The 19,065-nt window shown below is 42.1% G+C and overlaps 1 protein-coding gene across 1 annotated transcript in view; it reads left to right on the top strand.

Moving 5' to 3' along the window:
- The window catches only part of LOC124805394 (myrosinase 1-like), a 96,781-nt gene that overhangs the window by 32,423 nt on the left and 45,293 nt on the right, over window positions 1-19,065 (top strand). The window contains exon 3 of the mRNA XM_047265956.1: window positions 9,727-9,861. Coding sequence (XP_047121912.1) covers window positions 9,727-9,861 — 135 coding nt within the window. The remainder of the gene's footprint in view (window positions 1-9,726; window positions 9,862-19,065) is intronic.

Raw genomic sequence — 19,065 nt, 5'->3', positions numbered from 1 at the left:
CTGTGATAGTTCGTTCCACCAGACCACTGTGGCCACATTCCGCAGCCCCAGGAGTGTGCTGTAACGGATCATATGCTTAGCTTATAAAATTAGTCACGGTGGAACAAATGCGAGTCTATTAAATGGTTAAGTAGAAGCAAGCTTCTGACGCGGAGATTATGCTATTCTCATGTGAGCAGGACGTAAAGACTCTTCTAGGCATCATAGGCTCGATGTGAAGCCATTTTGATATTTTCACCAATTCAGCAAATTTCTTGGTTCGAGAAAATCCACTGTGGAGTGTGAAGTTACCGGATAATTCCATTATTACCGTCATTATTACCATCATTTTCTTCATACCGCTGCTGGAACACATGTGCTTGAAAATCATTTAATGCCTTTTGATCATCATAGAAGCAGTTGTCCAAGAACAGGTTCTTTCCCTGTCTACGGAATTCTTTTCATGTTAATATCAAACATCAGCAATTACTCGTAGATTACATTAAAACTAAAGTAATTTATGAAGATGTCACTTGATAACAAAAACTCTGTTTTTCTTCATTTACTTGCGCCTAGAAATGGCTGTCGAATACTGCCAAACCAAAAGCCAAGGGAACTTACTGCCTTCAGATATACGTCACCGTCTGTTCTTCCATATGATTTGGTCGACGTGAAACGTTTCAAGTTATGTATGACAGAGAATGTTTTAGAAAATCAGTTGTTTTTCTTTGCAGTAAACAGAAAGATTTTCGTTGTAAGCTATCCAAGTTCAAAATTTTCGCATTATAGTTAAAATTTAATATTCGCTTCTATAATATAGGAAAGTATTTCACAGTTGCAAAACCCACATCCGACACATTGATCTTACACTTAGTCGCTGACCATAAATTCTAGCTCAGAGTGACACCAGTTTAAGCAACCTACTGTAGCGAAGACTGTTTGCCAGTGCACTTTCTCACCGGAAAATACGCAACCAACCCGTTGCACTACATAAGTACACTGTAACAGTAATTTCTGTGTGCATGCAATTCATATGTATTGTAGGTTTTAGTGATGCTCTGTCTTAAACTTCAGTATACAATATGCCTGGTCTAAACTGACCCTTTATCATTAAAGGCCGTAGCCAGAGCAACACCATACTAACAGTAATGTGCTTTTACTGACAGCCTCATTGTTCGTTTTACCTGATTTTGTAATAATTTAAATGAAACATGACCTTCCAGTGTACGTTTTTTCTCATAAGACGCATAATGGCAATGAAGATTGAGGCATCAAAGAGAGACTGTTTATGGTGTCTAATTTTCCTCCTTTTCTGTTTAGGCCAACTTGAAGGCACTACATTCAATTTAGTTCTCTTTACTTTGGTGCAGGGACACGCCAACTCAGGTACAAACAAGAGATCCTTAATTTTAATGCTAGGCAGAAGCAACAGTGCTGGCTACATGGCGGCAAACACGAAGGTCTCGGGTTCGATACCGGGGCAATCACAGGAATTTTATCTCAGATTTTGCACTTATTTACCCTCGGGCAGCGTTTGTTGACGCGAAAAATGCCGAGTTGCACTGTGGTCCGAAAGCCACGTTAAACTTCCTGGTGTGCACGGAATTAACGCTCACAGTTCGCTTCATTTTTCCTGTCATTTCCATTGAATAATCAGAGTTATTATCGCTTGAGGTGGAACAAAAGATTGTAAATTTACGGTTTCCAACCCAAGAAAGTCGTTGCACTTGGAAATCGCAACTAATCTTGTCCTTTAAATAGCGGTTTACGAGTTCTAGCCACGATTAGCCTCGTAACAGGAACTCGCGACATAGTCCTCCTCACTAGCTCTGTGGTAACATGTTAACCTGTGAAACGCGTCTGTTGTGGTTTGCGGTTCCAGTCTCGCAGACCCTGGCGTTTTAATCCCAACTGTGAAAGAGCTACAAGGAGTCAGATAAAAATCGATAAGGAATACACAAGAACATACTTTCGGCTCTTAGGGCAATGGTGAAAAACTTAAAAAACTGCACAACAAGTAATACCGCTTTCCGTTGCTGACCAGATAATTTTGGGTTTCTAGGAATACATAACTTTATTTATGAAATGCTACATTTGCATACCTCTTGAGTATGACACAGCATACCAATTAAACACAGAGCCAATCGAAATCTAAGTGAGTAGTATTTTACTAAATCGGTTCTATAGAAGCACGCTTGTGTACAGATACTCAGCTTTATTAAAACAGACTTTCGTCATAAGGTTGTCGTGGGTAGTTTTATTTCATTTCTTATAGTACAGTGCACAATTTTCGTAGGGTTTCTTTTCGTGTTGTTTAAACAATAGTAAACATGAGAGAGAAATTAAACATCAACGATATATGCGAATCCACTGATGTTATCTATAACAGTCTGGGAATGCACTTGCAGTTTATTGATTACATGCATGTAGAAAAGTTGTTCTGAGTTAAAGCTGTCAAACAAGGTTTGAAGAAGAATAAAATGCCACTACCACACGACAGCTTATGTAGAAAATACTTTTCTGACGTACTTTGACATGATGCTTTCTCCCCACACATGATACAAAAGTTTCGAGATGCATCTGCTGCCTGGTCGTCTATTGAACCTGAGAAAACAAAATGTCGCAGTACTAGTTGTCCCTTTTTCCACATGCGACTATTTTCGGTTGAGAAGTGAAGGGACTTATGTTCAAAGTTTCATTAGATTGGTAACTTCAGCAGGCAGAGGAACTGCGTTTTAAAAAATGTATTTGAATTCGCGACGCTTTGTCTACAGCACACTACACTTACCGTTACACTACTAGCTGAATCCTAGCTCAAGCGTCTCCAGAAGTCAACAACAATTCCTCCAGAACTTCCACATTCCACAGTAGTGTGAGATAATGCGTAAGGCCGGATGTAAACTTCTGAGAGACAGACAGTTACAGCTTTTCTTTTACACTACACGACGTTTTCAACAAACAGATAGCGCAATAGAGTAGATCAAGTGGAAAGGAACACTTCCTAATTAAATTTCTGCATCCTACACTGTTGGCAGTTCTGTGTAGGTGGCAGTGAGGTGATTTTACCTCGGTGATAACAAAATAGAGTCAAAAATATGCACTGGGTAGCTGAGGCAACTAGTTTATAGCGATTCGGCCAACCAAGTAAATGAATGTACTGAACATGCTGCAAACCACTACAAGGAGCCTGTGTGTCAGAATTCTTATCCAGTGTGGGCAATGGCGTTACACTTGAAAAACGTGCCACAGAGAAGATGACTTGGTGGTTTATTGGATTGCTGATAGATTCATATGCTCATGGTCTGGGTTTGATTCCAACTTCTGTCGATGATTTTTGATAGTGAGAGACAGATTCTATCCTCCTTTGGCTACGCCACGTGAAGAAGATATAATGGCATTGTGGTCTGAAATTCACATTAAACATGATATTCCTTCTCTACCAAGTAGACATTAGGTTGAACCACAATAAAGCCAGGAGTGGCGACATGTAGAAATTCTATCACCAGTAACCTTTCTTATACTAGTTATTTATTTCTAGTGACGAAACAAACGCTATTTAGGGTCACAGGACGCTTATTCCACCTCGTATTTCAGCTTCTGTATGTTGATAAATTTGTTCTGAACTGGGAATGCAACTCAGACCGCCCTTAACGCGGAATTGGATCCCTTCGTGACGATACAGTTCGACGACAATTTCTTGTTTGTTCAAAACTGCAGATTCCTCAACATCTCCACATATTGCTCAAGAATGGGTTCGAATCCTGCCCCAGCACTAAAGTTCCCATTATGTATTATCAAGCTCTAGCATGAGAACACCTATCTACAAGGGGAAAATAATTTTGATTTTTAATGTATTTTCATTCGTTGTCAACACTAACTATATCTGACGTTCTTGACTCCCAGTGAGACACTGTAAGTTCAAGGGTGTTATTCCGAGCTGCTGGAGGAGAAACATTCGGTAGCTGACGTGTCTTTGTGTGTAGTCAATAACGATATGCGTGGGATTCGATTACCAGTCATCACTGAACTCTTCGTCATATTATTTCTAGATCAAACATGGTCACATGTCGCTTTTGGTGTAAGAAACCCATATTTAACGTTCGTTTTCTCTAGAATATAATAGCGAAATGTGCCGGGTTGGAATCCTGGGAAGAAGAAAAAAAAATGGCTCTGAGCACTATGGGACTTAACATCTGAGGTCATCAGTCCCCTAGAACATAGAACTACTTAAACCTAACAAACCTGAGGATATCACACACATCCATGGCCGAGGCAGGATTCGAACCTGCGACCGTAGCGGACGCGCGATTCCGGACTGGAACGCCTAGAACTATTCGGCCACGCCGGCCGGCTGGGAAGGAAAAAATTCATGTTTCGTCTCGTCATTTCAGTTAAAACATCCTGCTACTGCCGAGAAAATCCGATATGTCACAGTTGATTGTGCTTCGATTACAATCCGATTAGGTTCTGGGTTCAAATCCCTGTCCAACACAAAGCTTTACCTCACGGCATTTCATGTAAGTTACTTGTGAAGAAGCAATACTGAACATCTCTCGTACTTTGTTAATTGGGTAGGAATTCGTTTTCTCTGCCTCGTGATGACTGGATGTTGTGTGATGTCCTTAGGTTAGTTAGGTTTAAGTAGTTCTAAGTTCTAGGGGACTGATGACCATAGATGTTAAGTCCCATAGTGCCCAGAGCCATTTGAACCATTTAGGAATTCGCGTTCGTTAAAAATGTTACGTTGAGTAATTTAAAGTTAATATTTCCTAACTGATACTGTCTAAAATCGAGGTATATCACTTTCTGTATGGCTAGTCAGGAATGACTGTGTGTTTCCGTTAGTCATGAAATCTTTGCTTAGTCTGCATGACCTGCGTTTGAATCCAAATGCAGAACAAGACGTTTCATCGTGTCATTTGAAGGTCATACATATTCTCAACTAGCAGCTCGTGAATAACTTAAATTTTTAATATCATTTAGTGTTAAATAATAAGTACGGTATGTTACTTTGAAGAGGAAATCATGAATACGACGAACTTACTACGTGCATTACCTATCTGACGTAATAAGGAGAGTGGTAACATTTCAGGTATGTCATTTATTGTAATAAATGTGAGCTTACAAGCCTTAAGGACAGTGTTATCTGTGATAAGGTGTTCCTTGAGATGTGTAGTATCGTAGGATTACTTTAAATCTTGAGATGTCGCGATACAGAGCAGTGTTTTCTAGTGGTGATTTGTTGGAACCATTTTCAATAGTGAAAGGACTTACCGAGTAGCGATTAGAGAACTTGATAGAAAGCTGCGTTATGGGGGTTGTATGCGAATCAGGCGAAATGAAATTCAGGTCGTTCGGATACTTTTGAGCACGATTGTACCTAAAGAAGAGTTACGAATCATTCTGTAACTCATGGTGACGATGTAGGAGAGTAAGATTAACTGTGAGGAATTTTTTAAACGGCTATAGGTTAATGCAAATACTCTTCTGCTCTGCAGCAAAGTGTGTGCTGTTTTGACTCTTTCTGACATATAATAACTGTGTACTGGGCTGGGACGAAAACTAGAAATACGTGGAGGGCAATGCCTCAGAAAGGCAAGGTTCCGTATTCATGTTTTCGGCACATAGAGTTACTCTGTCAGGGACTTAAACAGGAAATCATTCGTAGCATTTTTGGGTGATCTAGTGACATCGACAATTCTCCACTGTTGATGGCATCTACCCTTCCACCCCTCCCCGCCCCCCGCCCCCGCCCCCCTGTGAGCGATACGTTTTTTCCCCCACAGCAGCAATGTGGCTGCGGCGATTTTTGCTCGAACCGAGGCAGTCACGATAAGACGTCACTCGCTACAACAGGTGACGTTGTAGGAGAGAGTCGGGTTAACTGTGACAAATTTTTAAAAACTGTTACAAGGCTCTTTCTATATGACTCACCTGCATTAAATTTTATAAGAAGTCTGGGTTACATGTTTTCTTTACAATGAGGTGTTCATGGGTTACGTGTTACCTCCAATTATTGTGCAATCTGAATTAATAATCTCATTTCCCAAGTGACAGTTTTACTTAACCGGTAAGGGTAACTAATCCAGTTAGTGAAATCAGTGGAAATACATTAAAACAATATAATTTTAACTTCAAAACATCGTGAAAGTGCATTGCAACAGCGTTTGATAGTTAGTCGTCGATGCTCCAAATACAACTGATTGAAGTTTTAATTGAAATCAGTCTTAGCAAATGCTGTACTCATACAAAACAAAATTGGTATGAAATACGTGTTCAGATCTTTGATGTAACTTCTTAAGATGTTTCGGGGACCATACTGAAGGAATGGAAGCAAGGTTTTACTAGGCACAAATAATTCAGCCTGGAGATCTTGGTTCTGAGGACATCAATGAATGAGATTATTAGCGGAGGTACGACAAACTAAAGGAACTGGATCAGTAGCAGTCGCCGGAGCAAATGGACGGATTTAACTTCTAACTGCAGTAGGGACATTTTCTGAAACTGCTCTCATTCTCGCATGGCTCAAAAGGACGGTCTGTTGCAGGTGAACACAGAAAGTCTAATGCACGAAATGTTTCATACTTATTACAAGTGGAATTACATAAAAGATTTTTTAAATTAAAAAGATATGTAATTCACAAAAGTAAATAGTTATATTGTGGTTAACTGGGCCAGCCTAATCAAGTTAAGTGCTTTTGGTGTCCAGTTAAGCTATCCACAATTTTTTGAGTTCACTGAAACAGTTGTTAAATTATAGTAAATCAAAAACAAAACAAGTTGCTGTAAGGCGTAAACACTTACAATTGTCATGGTTATTTGGCTTGTGCAAAACTCTTCAAGAAGTAACAAATAAACAATAAAGGAAATGTTGTTGTTGTTATGGTCTTCAGTCCTGAGACTGGTTTGATGCAGCTCTCCATGCTACTCTATCCTGTGCAAGTTTCTTCATCTCCAAGTACCTACTGCAACTTACATCCTTCTAAATCTGCTTAGTGCATTCATCTCTTGGTCTCCCTCTACGATTTTAACCTCCACTCTGCCCTCCAATGCTAAATTTGTGATCCATTTACGCCTCAGAACATGTCCTACCAATCGATCCGTTCTTCTAGTCAGGTTGTGCCACAAACTTCTCTTCTCCCCAATCCTATTCAATACCTCCTCATTAGTTATATGATCTACCCACCTAATCTTCAACGTTCTTCTGTAGCAGCACATTTCGAAAGCTTCTATTCTCTTCTTGTCCAAACTATTTATTGTCCATGTTTCACTCCCATACATGGCTACACTCCATACAAATACTTTCAGAAACGACTTCCTGACTCTTAAATCTATACTCGATGTTAACAAATTTCTCTTCTTCAGAAACGCTTTCCTTGCCATTGGCAGTCTACATTTTATATCCTCTCTACTTCGACCATCATCAGTTATTTTGCTCCCCAAATAGCAAAACTCCTTTACTACTTTAAGTGTCTCATTTCCTAATCTAATTCCCTCAGCATCACCTGACTTAATTCGACTACATTCCATTATCCTCGTTTTGCTTTTGTTGATGTTCATCTTATATCCTCCTTTCAAGACACTGTCCATTCCGTTCAACTCTTCTTCCAAGTCCTTTGCTGCCTCTGACAAAATTACAATGTCATCGGCAAACCTCAAAGTTTTTATTTCTTCTCCATTGAATTTCGTACCTACTCCGAATTTTTCTTTTGTTTCCTTTACTGCTTGCTCAATATACGGATTGAATAGCATCGGGGAGAGGCTACAGCCCTGTCTCACTCCCTTCCCAACCGCTGCTTCTCTTTCATGCTTCTCGACTCTTATAACTGCCATCTAGTTTCTGTACAAATTGTAAATAGCCTTTCGCTCCCTGTGTTTTACCCCTGCCACCTTCAGAATTTGAAAGAGAGTATTCCAATCAACATTGTCAAAAGCTTTCTCTAAGTCTACAAATGCTAGAAACGTAGGTTTGGCTTTCCTTAATCTAGCTTCTAAGATAAGTCGTAAGGTCAGTATTGCCACACGTGTTCCAACATTTCTACGGAATCCAAACGGATCTTTCCCGAGGTCGGCTTCTACGAGTTTTTCCATTCGTCTGTAAAGAATTCACGTTAGTATTTTGCAGCTGTGACCTATTAAACTGATAGTTCGGTAATTTTCACATCTGTCAACACCTGCTTTCTTTGGGATTGGAATTGTTATATTCTTCTTGAAGTCTGAGGTTATTTCGCCTGTTTCATACACCTTGCTCACCAGATGGTAGAGTTTTGTCAGGACTGGCTCTCCCGAGGCCGTCAGTAGTTCTAATGGAATGTTGTCTACTCCCGGAGCCTTGTTTCGACTCAGGTCTTTCAGTGCTCTGTCAAACTCTTCTCGCAGTATCGTATCTCCCATTTCATCGTCATCTACATCCTCTTCCATTTCCATAATATTGCCCTCAAGTACATCGCCCTTGTATAGAACCTCTATATTCTCCTTTCATCTTTCTGCTTTCCCTTCTTTGCTTAGAACTGGGTTTCCATCTGAGCTCTTGGTATTCATACAAGTGGCTTTCTTTTCTCCAAAGGTCTCTTTAATTTTCCTGTAGGCAGTATCTATCTTACCCCTAGTGAGATAAGCCTCTACATCCTCACATTTGTCCTCTAGCCATGCCTGCTTAGCCATTTTGCCCTTCCTGTCGATCTCATTTTTGAGACGTTTGTATTCCTTTTTGCCTGCTTCATTTACTGCATTTTTATATTTTCTCCTTTCATCAATTAAATTCAATATTTCTTCTGTTACCCAAGGATTTGTACTAGCCCTCGTCTTTTTACCTACTTGTTCCTCTGCTGCCTTCACTACTTCATCCCTCAGAGCTACTCATTCTTCTTCTACATTTCTTTCCCCCATTCCTGTCAATTGTTCCCTTGTGCTCTCCCTGAAAGTCTGTACAACCTCTGGTTTAGTCAGTTTATCCAGGTCCTATCTCCTTAAATTCCCACCTTCTTTTTTTTAAGAAAATGAGCAGCAAAAAATTCTGACATCAAGAGAAAAAAAACAAAAAGGACATACAAGAACTTCTTGTTGTTTTCAGGTGTTTCTAGTAGTCTAAGTTGCTAGACCTGAAGAGTTTCTTGAGCAACGTGTTGGAGAACATAGAAAACAACTCCTGCTAGAATTTAAGAGCAATGACCTGTCCAGTTGACTTAACCGTCCTCTGCCGGCCGTGGTGGCCGTGCGGTTCTAGGCGTTCCAGTCCGGAGCCGCGATGTTGCTACGGTCGCAGGTTCGAATCCTGTTTCGGGCATGGGTGTATGTGATGTCCTTAGGTTAGTTAGGTTTAAGTAGTTCTAAGTTCTAGGGGACTGATGACCACAGCATTTGAGTCCCATACTGCCCAGAGCCATTTTTTTAAACATCCTCTGACTGTCAAGCGACTTCCTGAATAAACGTTGCCTATCTAAATCGTATAAAAAGTTGTAACATATTGGCATGGGCTTATCACTTCATGAGTGTTTATTCAGTTCTCATTTCGGCTGCCAGTAATTGTGAACTTATCTCTAAAGCTTTTATGTCTACTGGAATTTCCTTTTCTTATTATTAGCAGTTTTTATACGGCTAGCTGCCCGGCCATACCTAATTACAAACTGACATTATCTCCAAATGTAGTACAATGAAATTTAGCTTTGCTTTGGTTTTCTTTCCCCGGGCATACATCATGACTCCTTCAGAAAAGGAGGATTAAAAATACTTTTATTTTACCAACAGGCGGACGTGTACCGTTTCTCCATCTCCTGGACACGCATCCTGCCCACTGGAGACCTCGACGTCATCAACCAGCCTGGTATCGATTACTACAATAACCTCATCAACGAGCTGCTAGCGAACGGAATCCAGCCCATGGTAAGAGAGAGTCACATCGTCTGCCACACCAGCAGAAGTCCTCTACAGAGATAACTATGTATTGTAATACACTGTAGACATTTGGTTGTCCAAAAATAGATGTTATCTGAAACACACTCTCCTGTAAGATGGGTAACGTTCCAACCATTTAACAGTCACATTCTATGAAATTAGCAAGACTTCTTTTACAAGATTTTAGTAAACATTTCTCACGTGAGTGTGTTTACTAATGCGATGCGATTTGGGAATGTAGGGATGAACATGGTTTGAACTGAATGCACAGCGAGAATCTCGTTGCCAACGTATGACCTACCATCATCGAGTGGCACCAAGGTCCACGATCTACACTGTCTTACCTTCTCAAATGTTGCAATACGCCAAAAAAGTTTGACACTTAAGACACAGAGACAAAGTTTGAAGATCGACAGCTTTGTAACGATCCCTTCCTTCTTATGGCCACCAAAATAGTGGCGATGAAAATCTGTTCTGTCAGTGGCATTTAACTGCCTGCTTTCGATCTGATGACTATAGATTGGATGAATATTGGACGTGAAAACTCCTGGAAGATTAAAACTATATGCCGGACCAAGACCCGAACTTGGGACGTTTGCGTTTCGCGAGCAACTGCTCTACCAGCTGAGATACCCAAGCACGGCTCACGACCCGTCCTCACAGCTGCACTTCCGCCAGTACCTCGTCTCCTACCTTCCAAACATCTCAGAAGCTCTCCTGCGAACCTGGCGGAAGTAGAGCAATGAGGACTCGACGTGAGTCGTGCTTGGGTAGCTCAGCGTACATTCGGCTCATGTCGGGATTCTGAGCAGGCCACACCGTTTCAGAAATGTTATTGTCCATTAGCGTTTGCGCCAAAGAGTGGCGGTGTGCCTGTCGGGCAGAATATGCAAAAAGATGTTCTTAGATTGATGGCCTAAATTCACACTTTCGAGATTCTGGCCCCACAACATATAAAGTCTAAACCAGGTGCGGAGCCTGCTAAAGGGGGGCTTCAAATGGTTCAGATGCCTCATAGCACTATGGGATTCAACATTTGAGGTCACCAGTCCCCTAGACTTGGAACTACGTAAATCTAACTAACCTAAGGACATCACACACATCCATGCCCGAGGCAGTGTTCGAACCTGCGACCGTAGCAGCCAAGTGGTTCCGGACTGAAGCGCCTAGAACCGCTCGGCCACAGGGGTCGGCAACAAAAGGGGGCTAATACACATCCCCAGTTTAAGTACAAGGTTCAGTTAAGATGTTGTAAATAACTAAAATCTTATCTGTACTGCGAGCAAACAAACAGCTTCGCCTAAGTCTCGGAAAGTGCAGTGTTCTCAAGAAATAAAATATTCGCTGCAAATTCACGTAATCAATCAGACTTCGAAATAACATTGTTCTACCTACAAAGCTTCAAGCAATAATCAAATCTAAATATTATCACTCAAAAACGTTCAGTCTGCCAAGTTCATATCTAACAATCTTACAAGTGCGAACGGTACAACATAATTCTTAATTTATTCTTCCAGGAAACACTGCAGGCTATGTGCCGTAATATTACTGGCTAACTTCCATTTCAGTAGTAAGTATAGTCTCGGCCTGACGCACCAATCGTACAAGATTACAGTACAATGGAGAATTCCACGTATATAACAATACGACTCATGTTTTTTTTTCACTCTACGGCAACGTTGATGAATGTCTTTGACGATCGCGATTGTAGCCCTGCCGGCGTCGCTCCCACCTTTTGCTATGAGGTACTGTTAACTGCCTGCGCATCAGGATACCATGAGACTCGTTCCTATTCATACCTTCTCTAACATATCTATATAAAATTTAAGATAAATAGATTTCCTCACTAATACCTCATCTGGTTCTTCAGTAGGGGCCATCGATAAAATTTCCATAACTATACGAGGCCTTAAATAAATATTGATGATTCACACTAGGCAAAAAATTACGTTCTTCCTCGCTAAGAGAAAGCGCAAAGCAAGGTAGTCTAACCTGCTCAAAAAACTACGAGGAGGGCGACTTGTAAGTGGCCTTATACACTCCTGGAAATTGAAATAAGAACACCGTGAATTCATTGTCCCAGGAAGGGGAAACTTTATTGACACATTCCTGGGGTCAGATACATCACATGATCACACTGACAGAACCACAGGCACATAGACACAGGCAACAGAGCATGCACAATGTCGGCACTAGTACAGTGTATATCCACCTTTCGCAGCAATGCAGGCTGCTATTCTCCCATGGAGACGATCGTAGAGATGCTGGATGTAGTCCTGTGGAACGGCTTGCCATGCCATTTCCACCTGGCGCCTCAGTTGGACCAGCGTTCGTGCTGGACGTGCAGACCGCGTGAGACGACGCTTCATCCAGTCCCAAACATGCTCAATGGGGGACAGATCCGGAGATCTTGCTGGCCAGGGTAGTTGACTTACACCTTCTAGAGCACGTTGGGTGGCACGGGATACATGCGGACGTGCATTGTCCTGTTGGAACAGCAAGTTCCCTTGCCGGTCTAGGAATGGTAGAACGATGGGTTCGATGACGGTTTGGATGTACCGTGCACTATTCAGTGTCCCCTCGACGATCACCAGTGGTGTACGGCCAGTGTAGGAGATCGCTCCCCACACCATGATGCCGGGTGTTGGCCCTGTGTGCCTCGGTCGTATGCAGTCCTGATTGTGGCGCTCACCTGCACGGCGCCAAACACGCATACGGCCATCATTGGCACCAAGGCAGAAGCGACTCTCATCGCTGAAGACGACACGTCTCAATTCGTCCCTCCGTTCACGCCTGTCGCGACACCACTGGAGGCGGGCTGCACGATGTTGGGGCGTGAGCGGAAGACGGCCTAACGGTGTGAGGGACCGTAGCCCAGCTTCATGGAGACGGTTGCGAATGGTCCTCGCCGATACCCCAGGAGCAACAGTGTCCCTAATTTGCTGGGAAGTGGCGGTGCGGTCCCCTACGGCACTGCGTAGGATCCTACGGTCTTGGCGTGCATCCGTGCGTCGCTGCGGTCCGGTCCCAGGTCGACGGGCACGTGCACCTTCCGCCGACCACTGGCGACAACATCGATGTACTGTGGAGACCTCACGCCCCACGTGTGGAGCAATTCGGCGGTACGTCCACCCGGCCTCCCGCATGCCCACTATACGCCCTCGCTCAAAGTCCGTCAATTGCACATACGGTTCACGTCCACGCTGTCGCGGCATGCTACCAGTGTTAAAGACAGCGATGGAGCTCCGTATGCCACGGCAAACTGGCTGACACTGACGGCGGCGGTGCACAAATGCTGCGCAGCTAGCGCCATTCGACGGCCAACACCGCGGTTCCTGGTGTGTCCGCTGTGCCGTGCGTGTGATCATTGCTTGTACAGCCCTCTCGCAGTGTTCGGAGCAAGTATGGTGGGTCTGATACACCGGTGTCAATGTGTTCTTTTTTCCATTTCCAGGAGTGTATATATGCTCATTTTCACTAAACTTTGAACCTAGTACTCATGTTATCGTCTTCACTCGTAATCACTCTTCCTTGACACACACTACGTTCAAGGCTTACAACTTATATATTTTTCACACTATATCTCACATTAGTCATACAATTTAGCACACTGACCGTGACACGCAAATGTTTTCTTAAACGCTACTTGAAACTAGTCTAAGGTTTTAATGTCACTTAGATATTTAGTATGCTGTACAGTTGCTTCTCCTCTTTAATGTCCAACCATAATACTATTTATTCTTACTTCCTGCCGATGCTTGGGTAACTGTCCCTCAACTAACTTTAAAAATACAACTGGGTGTATATTGCCCCGGAGTGGTATGTAACTTGCTTCAGAAGAAAGCTCATTGTTATTCACTGACTGCAGGTCTAATATAAACAGGTCTTCTACACCATGTTTAAGTTCCTTAGTTTGCGTTACACATGTCTCCCCTACTACCTCATTCATCACATTTCATCTTACTTAAATCAGCGGATTATGTTTGAATGATCAATTGGTGATGAAATTATTGAATTGGTTGTTCACAAAAATTCTCTATTTCAGAAGTTTTACTCTTAATGGCACCAGTAGCGTAATACTGTTCCTTCCTCAACCTATCTAAATGTCCCGAAATATCATTGGTTAATTATGAAGCTCCTCAGAGATTACCTCCTTAAATCTTAAAAAATTCTCATGACATGTATTCAACACTTCCTGCCCCGTCATTTCGACTGCATGTTCAATTACATTAAAATCGGCTTACAATTCATTCCTTACTTCACGAGTTTGAGTTTGTAAATCAGACTTCAGTTGTATACAGTTAGCCTCTGATATCTCCAAATCAGACTTCAGTACCATGTAATTAGCACTATCTTACCTTCAAAATTTTACAGCATTAGAATCTAATTTAGATGTTAATTCAGTGTGGTCAGCTCCCATTTCTCTATGCATGCTTTGTATAATATTACATAGTCCTGGTTTCTCTTCATCCTCACAATAACTTTTCCTTTTAGTAGTCTGCTCCACGAAGGAGACCTTATCAGTGATGTCTTTATCAGTATTACTTCGTGTAGTTCTTGATATTATCGCATAAATATCCTCTGCGCCATACTTGACATCCAGATGTTTCTTATTATCATTCTCCCTTTCCATGTTTACCTTAGTTAATTAGTGAAATAATGTCTTTATGACTACCTAAAATAAAAGTGATAAGACAAACAACGCAGCCAGTGGTGTGATCAGCTGCCAATGGAGCCATGGGTATTGGATTGCAGTCACAGCCCCTATACAGGACAGCCACTCGCAACCCCACCGTTGCTGAGCCGCCCAATGCACTGATGGGGCGACGCCCCGCCAGCTACCACTGACCACCACACACTAGGGATGCCTCCACTAGCTGCCGACAGCTGCTGTGCAAGCCTGAGACTCGCTCTGCGATATTTAGAGGTAGCACTGTGTACCCATGTTGTAGATGGAAAACCCACCACACACAGTACTACCTCGAACGGACCATCGAGAACAAGTGAGCGGGCAAACTTGCTCTAGACTGCTCAGTGAACTCAAGCGCCACACCACCCGCGATTTACCTGCCCACTGCTGCTCAACCTTTGACCTCTACTTAGATTTCCAGCTGCACATCGACTGCCCCAGACTTGGAAATTGCTGCCACAGACACCACGAGGTATGTGCTGCACTGCACCACACCTCGAGATGGGTCTAGCAGCACTTACAGGAGTGGCCACCTACCACCACTGAACACTCAGCACAGAATTAATACATTGCAAGAACGGTCCTGGCAGAAAAGGTCACCAGTGTGATGGTGTGTTGTCGGGGAGTAATGTAAAAAGGTGTTGTTAGATCGATCGCCCAAATTGACACCTTCCTGATTCCGGCCACTTAAGAGCTGAAAAGTGTAAACCAGCTGTGGATGGTTACAAAAGAGAATTTATATTCTTCCCCAGTTTAAGTGCAAATTTCAATTACATTGCTGGAAGTGACTAAAACCCTGTCCCTACTACAAACTATAGAACTGGCTTCGTCGCTGCACGCAAAAAAAAATTTGTTTTTTCCATTCCCAGAGATCACAGTGTTTTCAAACAAATGCTAATCCACATGATGAATCACACTTCCAAATAATACTGTTCAACCTATAAATCTTCAAGCAGTGATCAAATTGAATTACTGTCACTCAAAAACCTTCACTTCCATCAAGTTCTAATCCACCAAACATAAAAGTACAAATGCTGCAGGAAAATTCATCATATATTCTTCCATAAATTACTATTGGCTATCTTGGCATGGTGCACAAGTCGTACAAGGTGACAATACAGCAGCATGTACGTCACACTATTCCTCATGTGTTTTTTTTTTTTTTCGTTATACAGCAACGTCGCTGAACTACTTTGACGGTCGTGACTGTAGCCATATCGTCGCTGCTCGGATCTTACGATACTAAGTGCTGTTATCTACACCAACGCATCTGGATACCGCGATAATAGTTGTAATTTATAGCCTCTGTAACACATTTATACAATCATTAACAGAAACACATTCCCTCACTACTATTTTGCCTGTCCGCTCAGCAGGAGTCGTCGATAAAATTACCCTAACCTCACGACTTACTAGAGGGTTAAATAAACATTAATGGTCGAACTAGGTGGCCCTTACAGCAGATGCTGGTTTATGGCATGGTGTGATGTCACACTTCTACAATGAAATATCCCTCTACTGTGCGGGTACACAGTGCTGTGAAATGTCTCCATATCCTTCTGCTACGTGCGTATTCTTAAGAGCAATAACGGGACCACAGCCTAACGAAGAGAAACGTCCCATATGGTTACAACAGATCTTCTGTACTTCACTGTTGGCACTACATATGATGGCACTTAACATTCTCCAGGCGTTCACTCAAATCCTACCGCCACTTTGCCACAGAATATAGAATGATTTATCACTCCAAATGACTCGCTTCTAGTCATCCATTATCAAGCTGCGTCGTTCTTTAAACCAATTCCAGCATTCACTACAAAAATGTTTGGCTTATGAGGAGCTTCCCGGTCATTTTACACCATTGTTTTTAACTCCTCAAGCACATCCATTGTGCTAGCTGTGTTGTTAGTGGCTCTTTGCAACTCAAGACTGGTTCCTTGCACTGATATCATGCCATTACTTACGGTCGCAATTAAGAATATCAGTAATTCAACAAAAACAATTTTATAAAAGCGAGTTAGCAACTGGCGTGTAGACAGTCTGCTCTGAGCATCAGTACGTAATTGTTGCCTTCGCAACAATGGGCGTCAAATCGTATAGGTCATGGTATGATAATATTTCAATTTGTGAAATAATTGATTTGTATCATCAGTGCAAGTTGTTGTTGTGGCTTCAGTCCTGAGACTGGTTTGATGCAGCTCTCCATGCTACTCTATCCTGTGCAAGCTTCTTCATCTCCCAGTACCTACTGCAACCTACATCCTTCTGAATCTGCTTAGTGTATTCATCTCTTGGTCTCCCTCTACGATTTTTACCCCTCACACTGTCCTCCAATACTAAACTGGTGATCCCTTGATGCCTCAGAACATGTCCTACCAACCGATCCCTTCTCCTAGTCAAGTTGTTCCACAAACTTCTCTTCTCCCCAATCCTATTCAACACTTCCTCATTAGTTATATGATCTACCCATCTAATCTTCAGCATTCTTCTGTAGCAACACATTTCGAAAGCTTCTTGTCCAAACTGTTTATCGTTTCACTTCCATACATGGCTACACTCCGTACAAATACTTTCAGAAACGACTTCCTGACTCTTAAATCTATACTCGATGTTCACAAATTTCTCTTCTTCAGAAACGCTTTCCTTACCATTGCCAGTCTACATTTTATATCCTTCCTACTTCAACCATCATCAGTTATTATTCTCCCCAAATAGCAAAACTCCTTTACTACTTTAAGTGTCACATTTCCTAATCTAATTCCCTCAGCATCACCTGACTTAATTCGACTACATTCCATTATCCTCGTTTTGCTTTTTGTCCTTTCAAGACACTGTCCATTCCGTTCAACTGCTCCTCCAAGTCCTTTGCTGTCTCTGACAAAATTACAATGTCATCGGCGAACCTCAAAGTTTTTATTTCTTCTCCATGAATTTTAATACCTACTACGAATTTTTCTCTTGTTTCCTTTACATCTTGCTCAATATACAGATTGAATAACATCGGGGAGAGGCTACAACCCTGTCTCACTCCCTTCCCAACCACTGCTTCCCTTTCATGTCCCTCGACTCTTATAACTGTCATCTGGTTTCTGTACAAATTGTAAATAGCTTTTCGCTCCCTGTATTTTACCCCTGCTACCTTCAGAATTCGAAAGAGAGTATTCCAGTCAACATTGTCAAAAGCTTTCTCTAAGTCTACAAATGCTAGAAACGTAGGTTTGCCTTTCCTTAATCTAGCTTCTAAGAGAAGTCGTAAGGTCAGTATTGCCTCACGTGTTCCAACATTTCTACGGAATCCAAACGGATCTTCCCCGAGGTCGGCTTCTACTAGTTTTTCCATTCGTATGTAAAGAATTCGCGTTAGTATTTTGCAGCCGTGACTTATTAAACTGGTAGTTCGGTAATTTTCACATCTGTCAACACCTGCTTTCTTTGGAATTGGAATTATTATATTATTCTTGAAGTCTGAGGGTATTTCGCCTGTCTCATACATCTTGCTCACCAGATGGTAGAGTTTTGTCAGGACTGGCTCTCCCTAGGCTGTCGGTAGTTCTAATGGAATGTTGTCTACTTCCGGGGCTTTGTTTCGACTCAGGTCTTTCAGTGCTCTGTCGAACTCTTCACGCAGTATCATATCTCCCATTTCATCTTCGTCTACATCCTCTTCCATTTCCATAACATTATCCTCAAGTACATCACCCTTGTAAAGGCCCTCTATATACTCCTTCCACCTTTCTGCTTTCCCTTCTTTGCTTAGAACTGCGTTTCCATCTGAGCTCTTGATATTCATGCAAGTGGTTCTCTTTTCTCCAAATGGTTCAAATGGCTCTGAGCACTATGGGACTTAACTTCTAAGGTCATCAGTCCCCTAGAACTTAGAACTACTTAAACCTAACTAACCTAAGGACATCACACACATCCATGTCCGAGGCAGGATTCGAACCTGCGACCGTAGCGGCCGCGCGGTTCCAGAATGTAGCGCTTTTCTCCAAAGGTCTCTTTAATTTTCCTGTAGGCAGTATCTATCATACGCCTAGTGAGATAAGCCTCTTCATCCTTACATTTGTCCTCTAGCCATCCCTGCTTAGCCATTTTTGACTTCCTGTCGATCTCATTTTTGAGACGCTTGTATTCCTTTTTGCCTGCTTCATTTACTGCATTTTTATATTTTCTCCTTTCATCAATTAAATTCAGTATTTTTTCTGTTGCCCAAGGATTTCTACTAGCTCTCGTCTTTTTTCCTACTTGATCCTCTGCTGCCTTGACTACTTCATCCCTCAAAGCTACCCATTCTTCTTCTACTGTATATCTTTCGCCCATTCTTGTGAATTGTTCCCTTATGCTGTCCTTGAAACTCTGTACAACCGCTAGTTTAGTCAGTTTATCCAGGTCCCATCTCCTTTAATTCCCTCCTTTTTGCAGTTTCTTCGGTTTTAATCTACAGTTCATAACCAATAGATTGTGGTCAGAGTCAACATCTGCCCCTGGAAATGTCTTACAAT

Source organism: Schistocerca piceifrons, chromosome 7 (assembly GCF_021461385.2).
Source record: "Schistocerca piceifrons isolate TAMUIC-IGC-003096 chromosome 7, iqSchPice1.1, whole genome shotgun sequence".
NCBI classification, from domain to species: Eukaryota; Metazoa; Arthropoda; class Insecta; order Orthoptera; family Acrididae; genus Schistocerca; species Schistocerca piceifrons.
The sequence above is the reverse complement of the archived record's forward strand: the minus strand, read 5'-3'. Positions and strand labels throughout refer to the sequence as shown.